This window comes from Marmota monax, unplaced genomic scaffold (assembly GCF_021218885.2).
Source record: "Marmota monax isolate L192 unplaced genomic scaffold, Marmota_monax_Labrador192_F-V1.1 WCK01_AAM20220418_F8-fsc00005, whole genome shotgun sequence".
NCBI classification, from domain to species: domain Eukaryota; kingdom Metazoa; phylum Chordata; class Mammalia; order Rodentia; family Sciuridae; genus Marmota; species Marmota monax.
Genome location: NW_026692254.1, coordinates 27,859,804 through 27,887,640, shown reverse-complemented (window position 1 = coordinate 27,887,640; position 27,837 = coordinate 27,859,804). Strand labels below are relative to the sequence as shown.

The 27,837-nt window shown below is 40.7% G+C and overlaps 1 protein-coding gene across 4 annotated transcripts in view; it reads left to right on the top strand.

Annotated features, from left to right (window-relative positions):
* Positions 1 to 27,551, top strand: part of Ap3s2 (adaptor related protein complex 3 subunit sigma 2) — a 49,254-nt gene extending 21,703 nt beyond the window's left edge. For 2 of the 4 annotated variants that reach the window (XM_046437448.2, XM_046437456.2), the window contains 2 exons: positions 21,255 to 21,362; positions 23,092 to 27,551. In XM_046437448.2, coding sequence (XP_046293404.1) covers positions 21,255 to 21,362; positions 23,092 to 23,220 — 237 coding nt within the window. In that variant the 3' untranslated portion in view covers positions 23,221 to 27,551. The remainder of the gene's footprint in view (positions 1 to 21,254; positions 21,363 to 23,091) is intronic. The other 2 variants (XM_046437463.2, XM_046437474.2) reach the window with 1 other exon arrangement.
* Positions 27,552 to 27,837: the final 286 nt, after the last annotated feature.

Here is a 27,837-nt window from a genome sequence, read left to right as displayed (position 1 = left end):
AGGAATTAGTTCTCATTGGGGCTAAGGTTCCCCGCCAGCGAGGTTTGAAATTGGCGCCAGCGGGAGAGTTCACAGGGGCGGGAACTTTTCGCGCCACTGCAGAAAAGAAGAAGGTAGGAAGAAAAGGTGCTTAGGCGCCATGTTGGGGTTTTTTCTCTGGGGTATGGCTGCCGTTTATACTTTTCCCAACAAGAAAAAAAATTCCCTTCTCTTCCTGGTGGGTTTTTAATCTTGAAAGGATGTTAAATTTTATTAAAAGCTTTTTTTTCCATCTCCTGAGGTAATCATGATTTTTTTGCCTCATTATTCTAATGCTGCTTTTTAAACATCTATGAGGATATCTGCTAAGACATAAAGTAATTCCAGTTCTATTTTTATTGGACATGGCTTTTAAAAGGAAATAAAAGGCCATAAAAATGTTGCTTGTTCTCATATGTCTTATCTTCAAATAAGTTCCATAAAGTATTTTGCTGCTGCTGCAAATTTAGCTTACTGTTTATAAAACTGTTTATTTTTAGTTTATGTGGCACTGGGAAATGACTGTTCATATCTTCTGAGGTTTTTGAAAAATGATGGTGCAAGGAGTCAGAATCTTCTCTTAGTCAGCTTTAAAATGTCCGAAGGTGTTTTTCAGCAGGTGATTTCCTTTTATGAGATTTCCAGCTTATCTTTGCCCTCATATAAAAGCAGTTCCTAATTCAGGTATGCCTTCTACTAATAATAGAACCTGTGTAGTTGCATGTGCACACACGTGTGGTTTTTAAATTTTTACTTATATATGCAGAAGACCTGTCATAATACAATAGGAGTATCACTGTGAGCTCTATCTTTCTTAATTGAAGACTCTCCCCACCTTTTTTTTTTAATATTTATTTTTTAGTTATCAGCGGATACAACATCTTTGTTTTGTATGTGGTGCTGAGGATCGAACCCGGGCCGCACGCATGCCAGGAAAGCACGCTACCGCTTGAGCCACATCCCCAGCCCTCCACCTTAAGGTTGAAAGGTGGGAATCAGTCCTTAGCCATAGGATATCTGCATTAACTAGTCCTGGGTAACTGCCTATCACCTTATGTGGATGTGGCTAGAGTAGCAGGCCTATGTAAAAATCAAATAGGACCAAATTCTTGCTGCTGTGGCAGGTTGCTTATTTCTCATCTTGTGCTTTGTCAGTTTCCTAAATATTGTTAATATTCTTTTTTTCACAGCTTTTATCTTCTTTTTTTCTTGTCTCTTCTCAACGTATATCATAATCTTGCTTTTACAACTGGTTTTTGAGGTGTTTTTGTTTTTCTGTTTTTAAATCCCCAGATCACTCTGACCTCTCATAGACTACAGTTCTCCCTATGCATCTGTTGCTCCCTCCTAACTGTAGTTTCATTTCCATATTTCATTTAAGATAAATTTCTTGACTGAGTGAGTGGTTTACATTCAGTCTTTTGGTTCTCTTTCACCTATTGTCTTTCTAGAACTCTATAACCTGGTTTTCACTCCTGCCCAAAATTCTTGAATAATTTCCTAGTCATCAAATCCTATAGCTGTTTCCTGATCATCATAATATGTTGTGTCTAATTATGCACTTGGGAAATTTAACATTAATAAAACCTGTTTTCCAATATTAGTTTATATTAAAACTTCCCCAATTTTCCTGGAATATTCTTTATATACCATATTTTTTTAAATCCCAATTTTAATTATGATTCAAGTATTGCCTTTAGTTTTCACGTCTCTTGATTTCAATTGTGTCTAACAGATTTTGTAACCTTATTCTCCATTCCTTTTTTTTTTTTGGACTCTACATACTAGAATTAGATTCATTTTCCTGAACTATTCCTTATACTACCTTTGACCCCTTGGTCAGATATTCAAGGCTCTCCACAGTTTGTTCCTATCCTGTCTTGGCTTTATGTAGCATTGCTTCTTGCCAGATACTCTCTGCTTCTGCCAGGTCTTAATCACTTTTCTAATTCCTACCTCAGAACTCTCCCCAAATTTGACTTCACTTTTTTTTTTTTTAAGAGAGAGAGAGAATTTTTATTATTTATTTTATAGTTTTCGGTGGACACAACATCTTTATTTTATTATTATTTTTTTAAAGTGGCACTGGGGATCGAACCCAGCGCCTCATGCATGCCAGGCGAGCACACTACCACTTGAGCTACATTCCCAGCCCAACTTAACATATTTTCATTTGCTGAATCCTGCCTATCATTCCAGCTCAGCTCAAATCCTACCACTCTAGAGCTTGTCCTCATCACCTAGCCCATTGTGATCTTTTTGGACCCTTGTATAGTAAAATTTCTATCCCTATGAGACCCTAATTTATATGTTTAGATTTTTATCCTGCTTGATTACACTGTTATTTTTTTTGTTGATGTTGTTTTTATCCTCGTATCCCCCACCAACTCTAACATAGTGTCTTTTATTAAGTGGGGCTACTCTTCAGGGGAGTGTTCCTGAAGAGTTCCCAGGATTCTAGCCCTATAAACTTATTTGCAATTTAAACTGTCAGAAGTTAAGGTCTGATTTTATGGTCTTGGAGTAGCCATCAACTCTTGACTGTGCTGTTTGGAATTTATCTTGCCCAGGGCAATTGATTCCCCTTTGCTTTCTGAATTCCCTAAACATAGTTCAGCATCATGACTGAGTTGGGTGTTGGTGTTAATTGTGGTAAATTGAATTTTGTTTGAAGAAAACTATGTGGATGACCTAATATTCTAATCTACCATTGTCTCAACAGCTAAGTGGGGCTTGGAACTCAATTGGGCTTTCAAGATTTAGTCATCAAAAGTCACAATTCAATGGCTATGAGGAGGGGTTAGGCAGTATAGATATCAGTCTGCAGTGGGCTGTCTCAGGAGAGTAGGACCTATACTTCTGGGTAGACTTGTTCAAGATAACCTTGTAGTATAGGATTAAAATCTCTGCAAAGTATTTTGCTGAAATGGGAAAATACCGAGCATTCCAAACTATACTTGTGAGTGCTGAGATGAAGGATCATAAGCAGTAATAATGGATTGTATTCATCAGATGTCCCTTCTCAGGACAGATCTAGTGATAACAAGGCTCATTAATGCTCTCCACACCCTAGTGATTTTGAAACAGGTGACTTGATCCCTAGTCTCCAGAAAAGGAAGAGTGAAGGACACATATTTTATTTTTGATGAAGGTGGAGGAGTTGTTTTGGCCTAGAAGAAGAACAAGACATTCTGTTTGAGTTTCAGTTCTTGTAAAAGGTGCTGGTTGGCGTGTCTGACCATCCCTGACCACCTCTGTTTCTCTAGTCCAAGAGAGAAGAGGGGAGCCGAAGCCAACCTTGTGTTTTGTGACATCTCCAGTCCTTCTCTGCTGATACTTGATAGATAAGAATTTTGTATCAGGATTGGGTTTTTTTGCTTAAGCACGAGGAAATTTACTATCTCATGCCCAAAGGCCAGCTGGAGGGGGGAATTAAAGGATGACTGAGACAATAGTTTGATATTGTCTTCAAAGACCCAGATACCATCAAACCATCTGTTATCTTCACTCCTTCATGATGGCTACAGATGTTTATGTTTCAGAGGCCAGTATCTTATTCCCTCAGGACACCTAGAAATTAGAAATAATTTCCAAGATTTCTATAGTTTATTTAAAAAGAAAAGATTGCTTCAAACTATACCTAATATCTCCCCAGTATACACTGTTGTTATTTCAACTTTGCTCAGCCTCCATGCAAACTCTCATTGGTTGCCTGCTACTTGAAATAACAGGAAGCCTCTTTGGTTTGTTTGGTTATTCTTTATTACTGGTTAAGAGCAGTAGGAAACCTAGTGTACACAAAACAGCAAAATTTGACTTAAAGCTATAAGTCAGGCAGCCTTTTCAATAAAATCTGGTGGTTGTCAAACCAGTCAAGAGCAAAGCTAATTACCAGCGGTATTGCTTCATGAGTTGCACATGAAATAAACTATATACCATGTTGGCTGCTGCTTTGTAAATGTCCTTTAAGGCTGGAATTGAGATTCGATTCTACTGTTGTTGCTCTTATTCCTTATATTACAGAAGAGGGTGAGCCGACTCTGAGACAAGGAGCAGAACTTCTTGAGCCCTAGTGAAAAAACCCTATGCTAGGCTTGATTTTTCTATCAGTCAGCCTAGACTCAATAATACATAACTCCAAAATCCCAATAGCTAGGGAAGTACAGTCCTATCTTGTCCCCAGGAGGGAGGATTTATATGTATCACTCATGTTTAGTGTCCACTGTGTTGTGTCTATTTAGTATAGTCACCTGGGAGTTCAGGCTGATGAAAGTCCTCCTCACCTTGTGTTTCTTTTTTTATGTATATACCTTTATTTCATTTATTTATTTTTATGTGGTGCTGAGGATTGAACCTAGGGCCTGGGACGTGCTAGGCGAGTGCTCTACCACTGAGCCTCAACCCCAGCCCTCTCACCTTGTGTTTCTACCTGGGTATTTGTGTGTTGGCTCTCACAGTGATATAGCCCATCACCCATTTCAGTAGTCAGTTTAAGACAGATTGACTATGCCCAAGGGGCTAGGGAAGTACAGTCCTACCTTGTCCCCAGGAGGGAGGAGAACCTGGAATAGTTAGGTTGTGTGTGGGATTTTTTGTTGTTGTTGTTGTTCTTTTTAGTTATACATGACAGAGGAATGTATCTTGACATATTATACATACATAGAGTATAACTTCCCATTCTTATGGCTGTACATGATGTAGAATTACGCTGATTGTGTATTCATATATGAACATAGGAAAGTTATATCCGATTCATTCTGTCTTTCCTATTCCTATTCCCCTCCCTTCCCTTCATTCCCCTTTGTCTAATCCAGTGAACTTCGGTCACCCCCACTCCATTGTGTGTTAGTGTCTGTGCATATCAGAGAGAACATTTGGCTTTTGTTTTTGGGGGGGAGGGTTAGCTTATTTCAATTACCATGATAGTCTCCAGTTCCATCCATTTACTGGCAAAGGCCATAATTTCATTCTTCTTTATGGCTGAGTAATATTCCATTGTGTGTGTGTGTGTGTGTGTGTGTGATTTCCTTAATCCACTCATCTGTTGAAGAGTGCCTAGGTTGATTCTATAGTTTAGCTATTGTGGATTGAGCTGCTATAAACATTGATGTGGCCTTGTCACTATAGTATGCTGATTTTAATTCTTTTGGGTATATGCCTAGGAGTGGGATAACTGGGTCAAATGGTAGTTTCACTGGAATAGTTTTGAATACTACTACTGACTGCCTCAGTTTTTTTCATATGTTCTTTCAGAGGGAAAGCTGATGTTTGATTCAGTAACACTTTATAGGTGGGAACCTAGAAATTATAGTATTAACAAAAATAGAGGAATGCTCTTATAAGAAGGAGATGTGGTTGAATCTTAAGGAAAGGCATCTCTAACAGAATATTTAGTATTTATTTCTTACATACTTCCCACATGAATTTAAGGCTACTCAAAAAATTAAAATTCCCTGACATAATAAATTGTTTCCCTGTCTGAGGAAAGATCCTCCCTCCTTGTGTGTGCTTTGTACAAACCATCTCCCCTCACCTTTGGCTCTCCGACCTTGGTGAAGTACTGACTTCTGTTGAAAATGTTTTTGATTTTTCTCTCTGATTATCAGATAAAAAACAAACATTTATTAACCATTCACACTGCAAGAAGGGCATTGCTAAATATTTTGATACAAAAGTAGTGAAGATAGAGATAAAATTAGTCTTTTAGACAGATTCCTTACCTGCAAGAAGCTCATAGTCGGACTAGAAAGATAGGTCACTTGGATCTCCCTTGGTCTCAGAGTAGATAACACCTTCCCACAACACCTTTTGGAAAGGCGCTGCAAACTGATTGTCTTGTATGAAGGAGCTCTCGTCATGCACTGCTTTTATAGAAGTGTTTACAAGCACTGCCTTAGTCATATATGTATAGAATATCTGCATATTGCATTTTATATAGCCAAAGGGCATGTATATTATTTTTACAAAATGATACAATACCTAGCCACAACCTCTTTTATTTAATAATATTGATAAGAATTGGAGAAAGAAAAATGGTACTTTGAAGAAATAGCTATTTTTGAGGCCAGGCTCAGAAATGGAGGAGGGTGAGATAGATGATACCACACCTGCAGCTTTTTGCTGAGAATTTGGGGCCCTAGGTATGGGAGCATTCAGGCAGATCCTTGGCTGAGTGCCTAGCCCCCCAGGTGTGACTTGCCAGATAGCTGGAGAGAAAACGCTGGCAATATGAGGTAGAAAATCAGTGCCAAGTGAGAAGAATAATGAAGGCCGCATAAATTCTGGTAGAAAATAAATCAAGGGAGGGGCTGGGGATGCTATTCAGTGGAAGAGCAGTTGCCTGGCTTTGATCCCCAGTACTGCAGAAAGCCAGGGAAGGGAATCACAGAAAGGCAAATTAATGTTAATTGGCAGCTGCCAAGTGCCAGGCATTGTGCTGGGTACTTTGTTCTTAGTTATTTTTATAAGATAGGTGATAGTATTTCTGTGAAACAGATGAGAAAAGAACTTAAGTTAAAAGTACCTGAAATGTTAAAACCCATATTCTAAGCCACAGAGTTAAGAATTTTAAAGCATGACTGTTAAGATAGATATATGTGTAAAAATGTATATGATTTGTCAACTTCTTTTTCCAAAAACCAAAATTTTAGGAGACAAAACAGTAGGAACAAAGGCTCACGGTATAACAGAAGGTGGGAAGGATATGTGTGTGATGGGGATAAGGGCCACAAAGATTTGAAGCTGTGCATAAAACCTGGCTAGACAGTGGGTCTCCTGGCAGAAACACTGTTGGCATTTTGGGTAGTATGATTTCATTGAATTGCTGGTGTTTGGTATCCCTGGCCCCTCCTGCTAAATATCAATGGGGCACCCACCTGATCTATTTTCAAAGACCCTCTGGGGTGGGAGTGGCACTGTCTTAGATTAAGTGCAGTGAGTTGGAACACTGAGTGTGGGAGTTTTGAAGAAGTAGACAACAGTGTGGAGAGCCTTGTCTCTGTGTTGCTGAACACTTTCCAGGGCCCATTTTCACAGAGCATTTCTGACGCTTCCTCATTCTTAAAACATTCTTTGTTCTTAGTTTCCGTGACATACATTCCACTTGGTATTTTTTCTCTTTCTGACCATTCTTTCTGGCCTTCTGGGTTTCTTATCTTCTAAAGGGTTCCTTTCCTCTTTTCTTTTAGATACTTCCTTCTCAGGAAATCTCCTACAATCCTATGACTTCACTTATCTGTTTACTGGTTGACTCCTCAGTGCCATCTGAACTCACTGCACTTCATACTCCAAAATAGAACCTCTAACCCCTTCATCTCCAAACAGTTCTGGCTTACCCTTCAAGGAAGGTTTGTCCTTAGAAAGCGATTCCTGGCATTCACCTCCCATACATAGATAGAAGTAGGCAGACTTGTCTGGTTTCCCCAGCACTCGTAACTTTTGTTATGGCATCTAGGATTTTTTTTTTTTGCTTATTTGCATGGTTAAGAGCACACACCCCAGAGCCTACGTGGCCAGGCTTGAATCCTGATTCTGCCACCTGTGAACTATAGGACTTGTACCTTGTGTGTGATATAAAGTACTTAGAATGGTGCCTACACATAATATTTCATTATTGTGTTGGCTTTCCCCACTAGATAGAACTATGAAGATTGGGATTGGACTGTCTTGTTCACCACCATATTTCTAGTTGTTTCCACCATATTTTCAGTTGTCTTGTTAACCACCATATATCCACTAGTTGACACATACTGATCATTTAATTACTGTTGAATTCATATATCTATCCACTATTCTAGTTGCTAGGGAAACAGTTAATAAAACATCTTCATGAATCTTCCATATGGTGTAAGAGAGAAATAAACATGATAAGTAGTGGTAACTTAGGGAAGAAAGCACAGTAAGATAAGGGTTGGATAGATATGACTTGATGTTTTATATAGGGTATTCAGGGAAGGTGTCTGATTAGATAGCATTTGAGCAGAAACCTGAACATAGAGAAGTAAGAAATATGTGGCTCTCCAGAGAACATTCCAGCTAGATAGCACAAAGTCCTTGAGAGGCAAGGAGTGTTTGAAAGACAGCAGGCAAGCCATTATGGCTGGATCTTAGTGAGCAAGGTGAGAAGGAATAGAAGATGGGGGGAGAGAGAGGGAGGTCACTATAGGTCATGGTTATAGAAGAAACTGGTAAGGGTTATTGACTGCAGAGGCAAACTAGAGAAGTTCAGGGACTAACTTTTCAAAAATGTTATAACATGCACATGTTGTCTGTGTGTCCTTTTGGGTTTTTTAGGCCCAGTGCACTGAAGAGTACAGGCATACCTCTTCCCCCCCCCCCTCTATCTCCCTCCCTCTTTCATCTTTATTGCCTAGCATAGCAAACAGTCAAATCACTCTCTGCTGCTGTAAAGCAAAGTCTGAAATTGGGGCCAATAAAATGATTGTTTACAGATTGTCCCTTCCCTGGCCTAGGACCTGTGATTAACTCCCAGAGCACAGGTGGGGAGGGCCAAGGGAGTGTGTGCACAGTGAAGGTAACGGATCAGAGTCCGCTTCAGGACACATTTTGAATCTGAGTTGATAGTTGATAGATTTACATACTTGGTGAAAACAGTACACCACATTTACGTCTTGGTCACTATTAAATCTTTGTCACTGAATGTTATCACTTCAAGAGTTAAGGTTCACATTCTGTAGAGTAAGTTGTTGAACCTTCTTTTGAAGTCAGCCAGGGCTGAGAGGGATGCCAAGCTATCCTTCCTTATGACTCCTGATAGCACTAAAGGGGAATCATCCTGGCAAACTCGAGCTATTTCCTGGGTTTTGGAAAGTCAGTACATAAATGTGCCTCTTTGGATTTTCAGAAGACACATGCCTGAATTTACCCTATTGGTATTAGGTTTAATGTTGGTTATAGAAGTGATAGGGAAGGACTGTTCACCAGCCCTTGGGCTTTTCCTTCATATAGAACAAGTGGGAGTGTGGGCATATTCCCCATAGCTGCTAGCCCTTCTCTTTAGTCAGTCACCCTTGATTATTCATCCACTTTGACTTAGGGTCACAAATCCACATCTGATTCTGACCCAGCCTAAAGACTGGAGCTTCTAAGAGTGTGTAGCACTTCTGCTTCTGAATGACCTGACACTGCTGTACACCAAATCACTCATGTCTCCTGCCTGCTCTACCTCAATTCCTGCCTGCCCCATTTGCCTACTTAACCCCCCCACCCATCTTCTTTCCTTAACTTCCTTACTTCTCAGAGATACCATTTTTCTTCAAGGCATGAAATGTCATGGAGGCCTGCTTGGCTTTCTACTTCTAAGCAGTCACCAGACAACCTTGCTTCTTTTGGTATTTTCTTCAGTTCCACCTCTTCTTCTGGGTACTTGAGTCCAGGCACCTAACCCACTTACAGGATCTCTGGAATGTGGACCCTCCCAGCCCTCAGGTGCTTTGCTCTTGGACACACACCCTCAGGCCCATCAGCTTTTTCCTTCTGCTTTCCATATATCATGCCACTTCTCATTCTGAAACATCTTCTCTCCCCCATCAAGTTTTCTACCTCCGAGATCCAGCTCAGGTTCCACCTTTGGCAAAGCCTTCTCTGAATTCCACTATTGTAGTTCTCCAAATTATTTGTCTTCTTGCTCATAGTCTAATGTTTTTTTTGTTTTGTTTTGTTTTTGTTTTTGTTTTTTTAAAGAGAGAGAGAGAGAGAGAGAACATCTTTGTTTGTATGTGGTGCTGAGGATCGAACCCGGGCCGCACGCATGCCAGGCGAGCGCACTACCGCTTAAGCCACATCCCCAGCCCTAGTCTAATGTTTTTAATCTGAATTCTTCCCAGTGGATTGTAAACTCCTTTGGAGCAACGTCTGTATGTAACCCATTAATTAACCAAACACTACATAGTTTACATAGAGTTTACAACTCTTGTACATAGTTAGTTGATTGGGTGACTCATAATAGATATGTTTTCTCATTCTGTGAGTTTATTTTCAAAGTATTTTGGGGGTATAAACTTTGATTGGCATAGCTAGAGGCCTATTTGAAAAACTGGATTCTAGTTAGATCTTGACTTTCAAGGTTATGACCTGTGCGTACTCAAGAGTCTCAGGGTAGTAGGACTTGCTCTTTGCCTTTGCTCCCTTGAGAGATGACCTGTGGGTGGACACAAGAGGAGTTGTGTGTTCCTTGCGTGAAGTAGCTTTATGGGCTTCCAACTTCACCAGATTCTAAGAAGGCTATCTTTGTAAAGACATTTTGGTTCCTTAATTTCCTTCGGTTATAAAATCGGGATGTCATATTTCATCAATTCTTAGGCTTGTTCAGGGGATAACATTTATGATTTTAACATCTCAAATCAAAAATTGTCTTATCATAGTTTAATTGGCAGAATTTTCATTTTATAGTCATATGTAATGATATGTTTTATATAAATCAGTGAAGTCTTGGATTTGATGAAATACAGTAACACACCGTTTTTGGTTATTTTGAGAGTTGAACTTAGTAAGTAATTGCTTAGGTCAATAAATGGTGAATTGTCTTTATTTTTACTTTTTTCCTACCAGTCTGTGTCCAGAATTGATCCCTTAAATCTACCCTTTACACACCTACCTAATGACATATTTTAAAATGTGATCTTGATTGTCTACCTTCCTCTTTAAATGATTCAAGGACTCTATGCCTGCAGTGATCTTAAGAAGAAGGGGAAGATGCCCTACTTCTCTTTTCTTCCCCCACTTCCTTGAAACTCTTACAAATGTTAAATGACATCAAATGGTTGAGTGAACTGTGTTATGCAAGTGAATTTCCATGAGTATAGAAAAAAACTGTTGGGACCACCACCAGAAGGATGAAGCTAAGGCCCTCAACATCATATACTACAAGGCCTTCAGGAGCTCTCCTAGCCTGCGTTTGTGTCCTCATCTTTTGCCATTTCCTGCTGTAAACTTTGTGCTTCAGCAATGCTGAACTATTTGTATGATTTGTCATTAGGTAAGTTATAGTTTTGTAAGTTTTTGACCCAGGTTGAGGAGATCGAGGGAGGCCCTGGGGTTTTCCATGGGCTGTGATGTAGAAGGACAGAAATTGTGGGGATAAATGGGATTGTGGCAAAGGTTTGTGGATCCAGGCATTGCATTTAGAATTTCTTTCAATGGTCAAATACATTGTAATTTACTTATCTGTTTGCCATTTGTTCAGATTGGGCAGAATGATAAAATCCCAGGGTAGAGGACAGGGACATTTCCTCAGAGGACACAGATAAGTCCCAGGGATGGGAATGGTTTGATGTGCATTGTAGCTCAATACAGTTAAGAACTATCTGACAGTTATTGTGCTCAACATTGAAAAGGGTAGCTCAGAAATAGTAATGAGCTCTCTTCACCAAGGTGAATGATCTATCACATTAGTGAAGGATTTATTCCATTTTAAGAGTCACAGAATAGTTTTTAGCATTGAGAAGGAGGTTGGACAAGATGGCTTTGAGTATAACTTTCAAATTCATTAGCAGCTATCAAATACTTCCTATGTATCAGGCATGTAGTAGCTAAGTGCATTATATACTGTATAGTTTATTTCCTGCTTATCTTTTTTAATCCTTAGAGTAGGCCTCGTGCAGCTGGGGTTGTGGCTCAGTGGTAGAGCACTTGCCTTGCATATGTGAGGCACTGGGTTCAATTCTCAGCACCACATATAAATAAATGAATAAAATAAAGTTCTGTCAACAACAACAAAAAATTAAAAAAAAAAGAATAGGTCTTATAACTAAGAACTCTGATTCTCCACATTTTACAGATGAAAAAAACTGAGATTTAGAGATAGGAAGCCTCAGTTTCTCCAAGATCATACAGCCAATAAGTGACAGAGCCAGAATTCTGAGCCTGGACTCTCTGATTCTGGGCCTACACTTTTTCTCCACCATGCTACATCATCTACAGTGTCCCTTTCTGCTTTAAAAGATCTAATTGGGGCCATGTTTTGTTAGCAGATAACCAACCAAGTCAAGGATAAAATTCAAGAGGACAAGGTCTGGATTGTTTTCTAAACTCAGTAGTGTTTGGCATTTGAATCTAGTTCTGCAAACAGGCAGGAGATGAGGGGAGATCTAGGGTAGACTAGAAAGAGAAAGTCCTGCTAGAACATTTTTTAAAAATAAAAATTAGGGAATGTAGTTCAGCAGTAGAGCACCTAGCATGTGCCCTGGGTTTGATCTATAGCATTAAAGAAAAAAAAAAAATTACAGAGAACCTTAACTAATAATAGTTAATAGTTTTTCAGTTGGTTTGAAAAAAATAACAACATGCAATGAGTGTACTTTGCTGCAGTCAGCTATATATATTCAATACTCAAAGAGCATAAAACATTAAGCCACTGAGTGGTAATCCTTTATTAAAGAAGATTCCTAGAACATGAAGAATAATGAGATGCTAGGTAATTTACCATTCCCTCTGCCTGGATGCCTTTGCCAGTTAATTTCAACCACCCCCTATCCTGTCCCTGACCTAATAGAGTATATTATACTTGGGTCATAGTACTTTTCACAGTCTTCCTTTTATTATAGTTGAATCTGTACATATTTTATCTCCCTTCCTTAATTCCACACCCTTTGAGGACAGGGTTCACATCTTATCTTTATTTCCTCCTCCCATCTCTTAACACAGATGTTAAACATATTTGAAAATAGATGTTGTTACAGATTATGTTCTTTTGGTGAAAATGAATTAATGCCTTGACATCTGGAGAAAACTTGAAATATATGGTAAGAAGACTAGGGAAGATCATAAACATAGTTCAGGAGAAGGTGAACCCTTGTAATCCAGTGACTGAGGAGGCTGAGGCAGGAGAATCACAAGTTCAAGGTCAAACTCAGCAAATTAGCGAGACCTTGTCTCAAAATAAGAAGGGCTGGAGATGTAGCTCAGTGGTAAAACACCTCTGGGTTCAATCCCCTGTATCTCAAAATAAATGAATGAATAAATACAAAGCAAAACTTAGGCAGGTGCACACCTGTAATCCTAGCATCTCGAGATGCTGAAGTAAGGGGACTGCAAGTTCAGAGCCAGCCTCAGCAAAAGCGAGGTGCTGAGCAACTCAGACCCTGTCTCTACATAAAATACAAATAGGACTGGAGATGTGGCTCAGTGGTTGAATGCCCCTAAATTCAATTCCTGGTGCCTCCTAAAATAAAAAAATCTTAACAAAACAGGTTGCCTTCTTGGCCTGCTTTCTGTGCTTCAGCAGGGCTGCTTAAACTTAAAACCCCTCAAAACAGTCAAGAGTAGTTGTGATCTCTGCTAAAATGTCAACTCCTCTGATAAGACACCAATCTACTCTCACATCTCTGTGCTCTCCTCCCCACATACCTGAACACCTGCAACCTTTCAGTTTTCTTTTCTGGGTACCTGTCACATAGAAAGGAAGAACATGTCTGGTATAGATTGAGGATTCAGTAGTGCTTAGGGGCAACTTTGGGGCTCCTGGAAGGTGTGAATCTCGTGAAAATCTTAAATCAGAGCTGCTGCTTCTTTAAAACAAAGACCTGATAAGCAGTTCTACTGTAAAAATACACAGAAACAGGAAAATAAGACTGTAATTCTTCAGAAAAGAGTTAAATAACTGTCTAGGATTGAGGGTGTAGCTCAACAGTAGAGCATATGCTTAGTATGTGCAAGGAAAAGAGATAAGTGAAACTGTATGGCAGTACACTGAATTAATTAAGTGCCTCAGTAGACAACCATACTAGGCACAGCGGTGTCACTGAGAGGAAGGTGATTAACTGAACTTAGAGAGGCCTTAGCCTTTCTTGAAATTGTTGGCCCAATCTTTGAGTCTTAGCCTCTTAACCTGAAAGAATGTTAGCATGAAGTACAGTAGAAGGTAGTGAGGATTAGGATTAGCAAATAGCAGCAAGTTGGCAGCACTGTTACCTGTGTTCTAATTCAGAGACATACTTTCCACCAAGATGTCCCAGCAGGTTAGACAGGTTTAGTTTCGTTTAATTTACTTTACAGTACTGGAATTCGAACCTGGGGTCTCTCACTTACTAAGCACACACTCTAGCTACATTTAACTCTCTTCTGATAACTTCCATTTTTATTTTCCTGTTTTGTGTGTTTTTACAGTAGAGCTACTCATCAGGCCTTTGTGGGCCACAGAAACTCTGATGTAAGCTTTTCAGGAGATTCATACCTTCCAGGAACCCTGAAGTTGTCCCTAAACACTGCTGAATCCTCATCCTACACCAGATGTTCTTCCTTTCATCTCTTAGTAAACTGGGTCACTGAAAGCAAAAGTAAAAAATTCTGTGTCCCTGTCCTGATTGGGGCATTCATACTGCCTCTAGGGAGTGTGATGAGGAGGGTCTTAAACAGATAACTTCTGTTGACAGAAAATAAGTAGGGGGCCATTTTGGATGCCCAGTGGATCCAGTTACAAAAGCATGCACCTTCAGGAGAGGGAGGACGCTATAATAACTTCCCAGAAATGAAAACTGAAAGGTTGCAGATGTCCAGGTGTGTGGGAAGGAGAGCACAGAGATGTGAGAGTAGTTTAGACTACATAGTCTAGTCAGGAGTATTTTGGCCAAGATCACTCCTACTCTTGACTGTTTTGAGGGTTTTTAAGAGGAAAACCTAAATAGGACAGAAATATAAACACCAGCTTTTACTCCTTAAAGCATGACCATAAATTTATGCTTTTGATCTTGAAAAACATCACAACAGAAATTTTTACCTCTTACAATTTCAGCTACAGAGGGGAAAAAGAAGAAGATTTCAGGTTCAGGGCAGGGAGGCAGCTCAGTGGAAGAGTGCTTTGCCTAGCATGCTCGAGACCCAGCACCACACACATTCACAAAAGATTTCAGATACACCACCCAGTGTTTTCTACTTTTCCTTCTCCTTGTATCAGGCTATTCTGTTAGTTTATTGGGTTATCTTAATCTTTATGTTAGGTAAAACTCTTCCTGGTTGTGATTTTTTTTTATGTCAGATTACTATTGGATTTGTCAAAACTAAGAAATGAATGCACTTTTGTTTAAATTCTGTTAGATGCTTCCAAATAAATTTTGCTGGTGTCATTATTTTAGACAATTGCTGAGTTAGCAGAAAACAGAATAACCACTTAATAATTCAAATTTGTTCAATGCACACTGTTAGGCTGGTTTTCAGGCTCGTAAAGACTTTTGCCTTCTTGCCCTCCTCTGTTCCTGTGGTTTTGAGTGCTATCATCTACATGACTCCAATTCCAGATTTCCTTTTCTCCCAGCCCTGCTCTGTTAATCTGGTACTTTAACTCTCAGTGTTCTTTCAGGTATTTATCTAGATTTCCGCTGGCACTCATCAGTCACTCCTGCTCTTTAATAGAACCCTTCTTTGTGCTCCGATTATATCTCTAGTTTTTTAGGTACCTGAGTTCAGTTTCGATTCCTGGCTATCTGCTTCCCACACCCATGCTTGGCAACCTCCAGTTTTATCAAGTCTTCTCTATCTCTACTCAAAGAAATTTTACCCATCTGTCCTGGTCCAGTCCACTTCATATTCAGTAGAAAAGGTCATAACTGATTTACAAGGTCTCCATGGATAGCTGCTTGCTCATCCTCTGCTAACTTATAGCAGTAGACTCATTGTGCTTATGAACAAAAGGTGGTTGTGATGTTTTCAAATCTGTTTATGCCAGTATACTGGTGCTAGAGTTATATAATTTAATTAAATAATATACAGGTGAATCAGCAGTGAGAAGAAAAGAATTATTCTATGAAAACTAATATGGAGGATGCTTTATTTAAAAAGGAAATGACGTAGAATTACATTTAGGCAAAGGAAAAAAACACTGGGTGATGCATCTGAAACCATGAGGGGGTGGTGGGAGATCCTAATCAGTCTTGAAGCATTCTATGCTTACTGCTTCGTAGGCATTGAAATTTTCCTTATTCAGAGAAACTGGATATTGTAGATGATCCATTCTGAGTGAGTTTGTGCAATAATGGCATAGAATTCTAATCAGCAGAGAAAATCTTCTTGCCCTTAATTGGTGACTTTCAAATTTTTGTTTATAGTAAATGATGGTAGGCTTGGACTTTAATGGGGAAAGTCACAATATAAGTCATAATAAGTCTTCATTATTTGAGTTGTAATACTCCAATGGAAGTCATTGAAAGTGAGGAAATCAGTGTTCTTAGTCTGCCTCCTTCCTTTTCCCCACTTTTCTTTCTGATTTTTGATAGCTATGGTTTTCTACATTCGCAAGGCAAGTCATGGACATTGACATTGTTCTGTTGCCCTGATCCTATGTTATTCTTAGTCTTCTCATTAAATAGCTTTAGCGCTCACTGCCAGTCTTTTCTTGGTGCCATGATTTTTTTCAGTCATCTTTGGGTAGATTGTCACAAGTATTTCTTTCTGTAGATTGCTCAAGAAAGAAAGACTCAGCACAGTATTTCCCATCCTGTTACTTTTATTGGTACTCAACTGGTATAAAATCCTTGAGTCACACATCATCTTCTTGAGATTTTTTTTTTTTTTTGTACCAGATTGAACCCAGGGGCACTTAACCACTGAACCAAAACCCCATATCCCTTTTCATATTTTATTTTGACTCAGGGTCTCATTAAGTTGCTGGGGACCTTGCTAAGTTTCTGAGGTTGGCTTTGAACTTGTGATCCTCCTGCCTCAGTCTCCTAGCCACTGTGATTATAGGCATGCACCACTGTGCCCATCTTCTTGAGAGTTTTGTGAGCAATTGTCCTTTTTCCACTAACGTTAAATATTAATGTGGAAATTTTCAAGATCTTGTTTCTCTTTCAAGTGATTTAATTTTGCCTGATTGCAGAAATCTAGAAACCTTACCTAAAAGATATGTTTTGGCACTGGCTATTTGGGTGTTTTCCCTGGCATACCTGTGCCCTTGTGGTATGTAGATTCCAGACCTCTTGCAGTTGAGAAACATAATGAACTCTGTCTTTTTGTGATCTTTATGAACAAATCTTTACATGTATTTTCCTTTTGGTGTTCATTTCCTTCATGCATATGCTGCATTTCCTTTGCTGTCTTCTCTAACTTCATTTCTCCTTATTCCTTTTTTTAATTTTTATTTTTTTTAGTTGCTGATAGAACTTTATTTTTATTTATTTATATATGGTACTGGGAATTGAGCCCAGCGTTTCACACTTGCTAGGCAAGCACTCTTACCATTGAGCCACCACCCCAGCCCCTCCTTATTTCTTTTAATTCTTCTGTTTCATAACCTTTTTTCCGCTCTTCTCTTTTTGATCCTTATTGTGTTGTTTGTTTGTTTTTTAATTTTTTTTTAATAAATATCTTTATTTATTTATTTATTTTATGTGGTGCTGAGGATCGAACCCAGTACTCACACATGCAAGTGCTCTACCACTGAGCTATGGTCTCAGCCCCCTTATTGTGTTTTTTAGCAGTGTCTTTTCTCCCTTTTGCTCTTTCCAGTTTCACCTTCAATTCTGTAGTAGTGGTTTTTCCTTCAGCTACTTCCTTGAGCTGTGCTAGTCTATATCTTCTCTTCTTTTCTCTCTACCCCTGCCCTAAGCTCTTGCATGTCTGCTTTGAGCCCTTGCTTCACAGAGATAGCTGTTTCATTCATTATGTATTGTCTTTTTAATTTTGCAGAATACTTCATTAAAATTTTAACTGCTCCATGTTAGTATTTTTCCAATGTCTACCATTTGTTTTTTCTATTTCTTTTTCTTTCTTTCTTTTTGTATATGTATATAGATCCTGTGCATATTTCTCTTTTATAACATCTTTAAATAAATTAGTTTTTCAGGGACCAGCTATTTCTAGGATTCCTGATTCTTGCTTGAGGGAAATACCAAGACTGTTTCAGGCTGGCTGCAGTATTCCTGTGATTAGGGTTTTGTGTGAGTTGACTTACCCTTAATTTCTATTCAGCCAATGAAGATACACTAAATAATTTTCACAATACAAAGACTTTCTTCTCTGCTGCCATAGAGACCAGCTCTGTGGGGCAAATAAAGCTTATTTATATGGTTTCTCATATAGCTCCAACTCTGTTCCAGGGAAGTTCCTGCCCTCCACAAACAAGGAATTTGGTAACACAGGACATGTGCTTTACCTACAGAAAGTATTTTTCTAGGCCTTTCTGACATCTTCAGCTCCCACATCCTCTCTTTATAGCATCCTTTCTTCCTTTCCTTCTATGAAGCAAAAGAGGCCTGGCCTGAGTTCCCTACTTCTAACACCTTTTCCACTTGTTTGGGGTTTGGAATTTGTATTATCTTTTAGTTTTGTTGGAAAAATGAAGTTTGCATTTTAATTTCTTTTTTGCATTTAGAACACATTTGAATCACTTTTTTGGTGGGCGATGGGTACCAGGATTGAACTCAGGGGAACTCAACTACTGAGCCACATCCCCAGCCCTATTTTGTATTTTATTTAGAGACAGGGTCTCACAGAGTTGCTTAGCACCTCGCTTTTGCTGAGGCTGGCTTGGAGCTGGCTATCCTCCTGCCTCAGCCTCCCGAGCCGCTGGGATTGCAGGCTTGCGCCAACGTGCCTGATTATCAATTAGAAATCTTTAACTGATTTTTTTCTTCTAACCCACTACTAGTCCCCGTGACATCATATATTGGATCTTTTACTACATTTTCTCCATAAAGCCTTCACCACCACACTGTCGTAGGTATCTAAGCCCCTAAAGTTGAAGAAATATGCCACTCTGACATATGGAGAGCTTTCATTCATTCAGCACACCTGTTCTGCATTGGGCATTGTTCTAGGCCTTGTGGAGAATCATACAAGATCTTTGACATATTAGAGGCATATTTAAAATGATTCTCTATGGACTAGAGGTCAGGAATGAATAGAATAGAAGACAGTTTGGGATTCTGAGGACGTGCCATCTAAAGGGCAGAATGTGAGCTTTTGAGGAAGGCAGACCTAGATTCAGCATTCAGTCCTGCCATAGGAATAGTTTTATTGAATTCCTTATATATAAAATGAAGATTACTTTACCTACCTTAGATGAACATCGTAAAATTAATATAAATAACACTAAGTACTTAGCACATGGTCGACAACAGGTACCATTTTCTACTCGTGAAAAAGGGGTTGGTTAAGTAAAAAATAATAAATATTAGAAGTACTAGGATAGAAGCCTGTTTCTTTTTAAAATTATAATTAAATATACATAAAGTGTACCGTCTTTACCATTTTTACTTTCGAAAATCAGTAGCATTAAGCACATTCATGTTGTTGGGCAGCCATCTCCACCATGTATTTCTAGAGAGCTTTATCTTGCAAAACCAAATCTCTGTACACCTTAAAAAACAGTAACCATTTATCTCCCTCCAGATACTGATGGCCTCCATTCTACTTTTTGTTATACGAATCCGATCACTCTAAGTCCCTATCCTACAGTGTTTGTCTTTTGTGTCTTGGCTTATTTCACTTAGCATAGTTATATCAACATTCACCCATGTGTAGCATGTGCCAGAATTTTTTTGCTTTTAAAGGGTGAGTAATATTCCATTGCATGGATACATCACATTTTGTTTATACATTCTTACTGTCAAATGTTGCTGCTGTGAACATAGATGTCCAATATCTCTTTGAGTTCCTGCTTTCAGTTCTTTTGGGTGTATGCATTCAGTTCTTTTGCCGAGTCATACGGTAATTTTATTTTTCATTTTCTGTGGAACCACCATGCAGTTCATACATCCAAAGGCTACTTTTTGATGGGGAAGTGCAAACAGTATAATTCCCTAGGAAATAGTTTCAAAACCAGTCTTGTGTAACATTGCCTAGAAAGTAACTTGGCACTTAACTCAAGACTAGACCTTTGGTACTCAGCTGGGGTGAATGTGCCCCCTGGGAGACAGCTGGCAATGTTTGGAGATATTAGGTTGTTATAGCCGGAGGGTGCTATTGGCATCTACTGGGCAGACATCAGGAATATGCTATAGTGCACAGGACAGCTCAGCAGATAATAATGGATCCCAAAATGTCATTAGTGCCCAGGCTGGAGATGGAAACTACCTTCTCAGCCTTGATTTCACCCTCTCTGTTACTGAAACTGCCCTCCCAGCCAGATCCAGCAGCTCCCACACCTGTCCATAGACCATCTGAAGTACTTCTTCAGGACCTTTCACCTGAAATTCTCTTTCTACTTCTCTGATATAAGAGCCACCTGTGCTTCTCACACTGTCTCTGAAGCTCAGTGCTCTCTCCAGCCATTGTTTTTTTCCTTCTCTTGCCTTCTATGGACTACTCTAATAATTTGGCACTTAGCTGACAATAGAAGGTGGTGCTTGTTTCTTTCCAACTTGACAGAAAGTAAAGTAAAGGCTATGTTAATATGATTTGATTTGAAATATGAACTGCTACCCAGTGGGCACCTCTGACTTAGCCCACACAGGGTTTTTCATGGTAGCTTTCCTGACACCCTGGGCTACAATGACTGAGACAGCTCTGTTCCATCACAGCAGTTTGAGTACCTTGGGATTAAGCTTTGTTTAGAGAACAACTAGCTGGGTGGAACCTGAGCACAAATGAATGTATAATTAGAAAAGTATGTAGAACCTACTTCTTATTTCAGTTATAAGACACTGGGTGAGGATGGTAATTCAGGAATGGGCTGTAGTTTGCCTCTGATCACTTCCTTCCAATCGAGTGCAGGCTGGAGGATCCTTCTTAAGGCACTTGGGAGATATTCCATTTCAGCTGTTCAGATAGTGACTGATCCACCATAGCTGGACCTGATGACTGCAGTTGGTGTTGATGAAGATGATATTAGTAGTGAAAACTGCCATAGAATCTGGTGTGTGCCAGGCATCAGCCAAGATGCTTCATTCACTAGTTATTTCATCCAGCCTCCAGTATAGCCCTGGAGGGAAGCTGAAGCTCTGAAAGAATAATTTGCCCAAGGCACCTGGCTAAGAAATAGCAAGCTGGAGGTTAAACAAGATGTATCTGACTCCAAAGTGTCAGCTTCCATCTCACTGTCTTGAACGTAGCCAGGCACCTTTGCTGCTGCTGCTGCTGGAAGTTATTTATGCTGTGTGATATGCCGTGTTGGGAAGAGACCCCTGTGGTCTCCCTGGAGAGAGGGCTTAGGAGTCTTGAGTTGTGAATCAGGACCAGGTGCCCCACTTGACCACTCTGCTGCTGCAGGACAAGGAAACCTCATGGGCTGTGCCCTGATCACTGGAGTATGTGCTGACCTTCTGATTTTTCTTCCCTTCTAGGTGCACTATATCCTCCAGGAGGTGGTGATGGGTGGGATGGTGTTGGAAACAAACATGAATGAAATTGTGGCTCAGATTGAAGCTCAAAACAGGCTGGAGAAATCAGAGGTGAGCTGTGTGCTTGCCTGGGCAGAGAAAGGAATGTGTGCACGTGCCAATTTGTGTTGCTGTGGAACCTTAGGAAATGGTTTATCCTCATCTTCTCACTCCTTTGTATCCATCAAAACTTACTGACTTGGAGGTTGGTCCTGAAAATTCAGCAAGTCAGGAGAGTTGAAGTCTTAGACTTTCAGGATGGAAGTGTGAATGGAAAAGACAGATAGCAGAGGAAGGCACACAGCTTCTGGCTTGGGGGGTGATGGCCTGTTTGTGGTTTGTAATTTCTTCTCTTAAAGCCACATGCTCCCTGGAGAGATCCAGAATCCCATTCTCAGTACATTGTGGTTTCCTAGTTTATGTGCTATATGACTCTAATCTCCCAGCAGCCATTTATCATGGAAATGTCATGTGGCAATAAACTGGGACACGTGGATATGCTGGGACAAACTGGGACAGGTTGGGGACTTTGATGTTGATATCGCCAATGTTGATGTTCCGTGGGATCTCAGGCAGGTTGATGTTTTTCACAGCCAATATCTTCAGAGTTTCCAATGTCCTCATTTCCAGCTAGCCTGTTATAGGGCCACAGCAGAGTTGGGGACACATTTGAAAATATCATTCCCAATCCATCCTCATGGGGCTGGGCTTGATAAGAAGTTCTCAGTGAAGTTAGTTCTATCCCCTTGACATCTTTCTGTCCCCTTCCTCAGTCTTACCAAAGACAAGCCGTCACCTATGCAGAAATAGCAGAACAAATTACCTCTTAAATTATCTGAGTGTCTTAAAAAAGAGTTTCTTTGCTTTGTATGATGGAACCTGATCTTGCGAAACAAGGAATTCTCTACGTGAGGATTGGCAGTCCTGCTGAGGAAGCTTTTCCAGACCGCAGCTCTTGTGGCAGCTTTAGTTCTTTGAGAAAGGCAGTCTGGGAAACTTCCAGAAATAGTGAGTGAGTCAGAGGCAAGGGGTTTGGAAACCAGAAGAAACAGAGATTTGCTGGGTGAGGGTGGAATTGGAGTCAGTATCCTGAAAGTAGTTAATAGGGGAAATAATTTAGAGAGCCTAAGTTAGCTCTTCCCCTTCCCACACTGGGAGTGAGCCTGTAGACCTGTCACAGATGTCTCTGCTATTTTTGTTTGTTACTAGTCTTCTGTGTCTGCTACACTCCACCTCCTGCACGTCCATGTGTCCCAACTTATTGCCACATGACATTTCCAAAGCCAGCCCTTTTCCATATTACATTCTTAGTTGGCAAGCAATTGCCCTAAAGCTATGACATTCCATTTTTGAATGAACCTGTGGCTTTGCCTTTATCTATAAGATTGTCTCTTGAGGAAAGGATTTCGTTTTGTAACCAGAAAAGCATTATCCTCAATGCTCTTTACAGCTTGGATATACCACTTCAAGTTATCTCAGCCAATATCTATTGACACCCACCACGGACCAAATGCTGTTAGATTCTGAGGCTCTGGAACTGCATAAGACACAGCCCTATCTTGGAGGAGCTTGCAGTCTGATATGAGCGCAGGCTTTGGGTCCGCCATACCAAGCCCCAGCTACCTTAACGATTGTTTTGTTGGCTGCCTTTGAGGAATAAGGATGAAAATTTTAAAATTCTGTTGTTTGCTCGGTTTGGAATTTTTCTAGGTCTCCTTCATCTGTATTTTGTTTTATTTTGAAAGCATTAAGCAGATGTCACTGAGAATGGTCTCACATTCACCTCTCATTTTGTCCTCAGGGTGGCCTTTCAGCAGCACCCGCGCGGGCCGTGTCTGCTGTGAAGAACATGAATCTGCCTGAGATCCCACGGAACATCAACATTGGCGATATCAACATCAAAGTCCCCAGTCTGTCGCAGTTTGTCTGAGGGTGGAGGGTTGGAGACCTTAAGACAGACAAAGACAGTCAAGTCTGGAAACAATCCATTTTGAGCCTTAGAAGAGTCAAGCCTCAGGACCTTGAACCTTTCTGACTGGGAAGACCATCTGGCCTGGAATGGGGAAGGGATTCAGATACCACTGTGTGGTGCTCTTAGTTCTTGCACATACAGTCATGCCACTGTATACATGGCACTGGTGATGTGAGTGGGCAGTCAGTGTGGCCAGGCCACTTGCACATTTACCTCCTGCACACAGCTGCTCCCAGGGACTGAGGACTGTGTGGATCAAGCCCACCTGTGGCCCAGAACCCCATCACTAGGGCTGAGTACTTTCTCTGACTAAAATTTTCTTCTTCAGTACCACAGGTTTCTGAGGTCCTCTGGCATTTACTTGTGGCAAGCCACATAGGGAAGAGGACCAGCCCTTCAGACCTTGGGATGTGGCAAGTGGCAAGTAAGGATAGGGTATATAAGAACCACAGGCTCTCCTAGGGTTACACCCAGAATCCTTTTGTATAACCAAGCTGTCTGGTCATCACCTCCTGTTAAATACATCCCCTGTGGCTTCAGTTCTGTTCTCATAGGTGTTTATATGCAGGATACAATCTAAATCATAAGCCTGGCTCATTTCACCATACTTCTGCTGGTAGAGGAGGTACCTCACACCACAGAGAGATCCTCCTCCCAGAGAAGAGGTTCTGTGACTGTTAGAGGTTAAAGCTGCCAATGTGTGGAATTTCCCAGGATTTTGACTCTTCCCAAGTTTAAAACATATTCCCTTCCTAAGAGCAGTAGCTGTGTTGTGATAATGAGTCCCCCCATCAGTAGGAGACCCAATGCCACCAGTGCCAGCCTCTAGAACATGCGATCTGGGGCCCCTTGCAGGGTCCAGACCAGGAACACACTGGTGAAGACTGGAGCAGTGCTGCATCTTCTCCCTCCCTGAGCTTGACTTTGGACACTTCCAGTTCCCTCAGGTGACAGTCTCCCAGGGCTTTGGAGACCTGTAAATGTTTACATGCAAAGAGTCTTTCTTCCTGTGAATAATTTGAATTTAAAACCGCTGCTCATAGTAGGACCTCTAACTCCACATTGGCCCACCACACTGTCCTGCTGGCCAGGTCTCAGGAATGATGAGAGCTGCCTTGAGATTAGGGAGCTAACTGCACTTTGATGGAAGTCTCCCAGCCTGGCGACCCAAACTGGTTCCTCAGGCCTCCTGAAGCTGTTGCAGAGCAGGCCTGAGATGGTGCCTAGCAGGACTCTGTGTCAGGGCCATATCATTTTTCTTTTTTTGAACAGTACTTCCCATGGTTTGTGCCCATTGTTCCTGGCAGCCTCCTGTCCTCACTCCTTCAGCACCACTGTGGTAACCTCAGTGATAGGCAGTTGACCAGAAGGTAGGCCTCTTGTGGGAAAAGGGAAAGAATCAATCTGATGACAAACCCCTCACACCACTCCCCTAAGGGGTTTGAATTTTTTTTTTTTTTTTTTTTTTTTAGACATTTCAACACATTGATATCCCTTTCATGTTTGCCAACTGTGAAATAGGAATAAAATAAGGCAACTGATGCTGGGCATCGTGGCATATGCCTGTAATCCTGGCAGCTCTAGAGGCTTAGGCAGGAGGATCACAAGTTCAAAGCCAGCCTCAGCAACAGCAAGGCACTAAGCAACTCAGTGAGACCCTGTCTCTAAAAAAGAATACAAAAAATAGGGCTAGGGATGTGGCTCAGTGGCAGAGTGCCCCTAAGTTCAATCCCTGGTACAAAAAAACAAAGGTAACTGATATTTACTCTGTACCTACCATAAGGTAGAATAAACAAGATTCTTAAACAGTTCTTACGACAGACTTTCTTATCCCCATTTCGCAGATGAAGAAAGTAGACTCAGGTCCAGTAACCTGCTTTAAAATTACAGGGGGCTAAGGTTTGACACCATCTGCCTGCCTGACTATGGAAGTCCTTTTTCCCCCCTCATTGCTGAAAGTGGCTTCTCCCAATTTTATCATCTTTATAGATAAGGAAGCTCAGTCTCAAAGGGATTAATTACCTTCTCACAAACTGATAAAAACAGGCTTGGTTTTCTAAGGTAGCCAGTGACCACATCATAAACTAAGAGCTGAAAGGGTCTCTGTCTCCCTCAGTTTAACTGTGTAAGCCCAGAGTGTTAAGTGTTGTGTTGAGAGTCACAAAGCTAGAAAAAAGTCACAATTCTTGAGTTCATTTATTAGGTGGCTGAATGCATTACTGCAAGACAGTCACATGAACCGAATTTCCTGGGATAGTCTTGGTTTCAAATGTTTTGCCTACCAGAAACAGTGGTTCCCAAAAATCATTGACTAGCCATGTGGATTATAAAAGTAAGCATCCGGGCAACCTCCCTCATACCACCTCTTAAAATGCATAAAACTGATTTTTTGCTTGGAAAAAAAATCAATTCATCTGGACCAGTCACAATACTACTGTTCATTAACTACTTGAGGTTGCCTTTAAATCCAACTAGCTTTTTTTCCTGCTATCAGCAAAGCCATAAATATCTTTTTTTTCCTTTTTTCGTAGTTAAAGAGAAAATCTTCCTTGGCTTTTTTTTTTTTTATAGAAAGGAATAAATTTTGCTGCTAAAAGATGTCAGTTATAAAAGTAGGGGCTAAGTTGGGTACGGTAGTGCGTACCTACTATTATAACCTTAGCTACACTGGAGGCTGAGGCAGGAAAATCACAAGCTTGAGGCCAGCCTGAGCAACTTAGTTCTTACAATAAAACAAATGTGAAAAAAAAAATTTTTTTTTAAAGGACTGGGCATGTAGCTCAGTAATAGAGCATTCCTGGGTTCAATCCATATTACCAAAAAAAAAAAAAAAAAAAAATCTAGGTTTGGATTTACTTTAAGATGCCTTGGCCCTTGATGGTTGGTTTATAATATTGGACTTTTAATGCTCACTGACACTAATTAAAATCTGAAATTCTTCCATCATGCAGTTTCTAGTTGCCTATTGAACTTAGTTCTAGGCTCTGAAGATAGAGGGAAATGAGGCCTTGCCTTCTTAGCTGCCTATGATTATCTGAGAGTACAACTGGAGCTGTGGAGAAATCAATGATTGTGATAATGTGGAGTATTTAAATTACTGTATCCTATTTCCTACCCTTGGCTGGGCCATTTCATCCTTGGCTGGCCACATGCTGGCTGGGCCATGCCCAGAACAGCCCATCTTCTGGGTCTGGCCTTGGCCCTGTGAGTGCCACACCCAAGATGTCTTGAGTTCTGGAAAGTTCCTGTTTATTCAGGCCTTTGCCATTTGCAGAGCCAATCTTCCCTGTATACCACCTCCACCCCACAGAGCCAGCCCAGGGAAGTTCTCTCTAGCCCTGGCTTAACTGGTGGGGGCAGGGAGTAGGCACAGGAATGTGGCTAAAACCAGTTTGCTGGCTAAATCTTAATCCGTTGCCCAGTGTTTAGTGGGGATTTCCTCAGTATGGCAATATGTTCATGGCTTTCAGATAAGATGCAGCAGTGAGTGGTACATGAAAATAAAGAGAGGAGTGGGCCTAGTCCAGGTTTAGTAATAACCAAGGTAGAGAGCTGTGGAAATATGGGAGAGACCCAGAGGAGCATATTGGTTCTTAGCAAATACCGTTTTCCACCTCCTGAGAGAAGCCATCTCACTATAGTGGCTGTAGGTCTTTGGTCTACCCACACTTGAACACCAGCACATGGCCGGTGCTCACAGATACTTGAATAGCAGTCCTTAAGGTTCAGGCTAAAGGCTCTGTTTGGGCAGTGTTCCCACAGAAGTGGCAGATGAGAAAATGGGCCCCTCAAGGGAGGTAGTTGCATGGAAATGATTAATTCTTTCTGATTTCAGTTTTTCCCTTTGTAAGGGGAAATGACATACAGTTCAAATTTTAAGAAAAGATTGGTCAGCAAAAAGACTGATCAGTACTGTCACTCTACCACTTAGCCCCATCCTTGGAAGCAGCAAGTATTTCCAAGTACAAAGAAACAAAGTCCCTGGGTCTTTATTAACCAAAACTGAGGGCATACCTTCTTGGAAGTTATATTCCATCTGGCCCTGTTGGTTGACATTAGCCCACCATAGTCATGCCAGCCTCTTTGGGGAGGAGGGGCCTTATAGATAACCCAGTGTAAAACAGCACCCCCAGTTAAGCACTGCCTGTCACTATTCAGCCTTACCTTTTCCAGGGCGCTCTGAAATGTTTGGTTTTAAGTTTTTTTTTTCTGGGATTAAGTTTGGGGGGTAGGGCAAAGTTTGTCTTTTTTGTCCTAGCTGCTCAATAAATAACTGTTGAATGAGTGAATGGTTGAGGCAGATGGTAATTAATTCTTACAATCCTTCAGTTGATGCTCTCCAGGGCCCTATGCACACTGGAAAGGAGAACCAGGGTGATGGCATTGGGAGCAGGAAGTGGAGAGGGGCAGGTGATGGCTGTGAAGGGTGAGGGAGGGAGAAGAGTGTGAGAGAGGGAGAAGAGTGACATTGGTTGATGTTGGCAGATGGAGGAGTGGCAGAAATGGTGCCTCAGAGAAGGATGTGGTGGAGGTGGAGTGTTAGTGTTCAGGGGTTTAGATGCTAGGTTGCAGTCG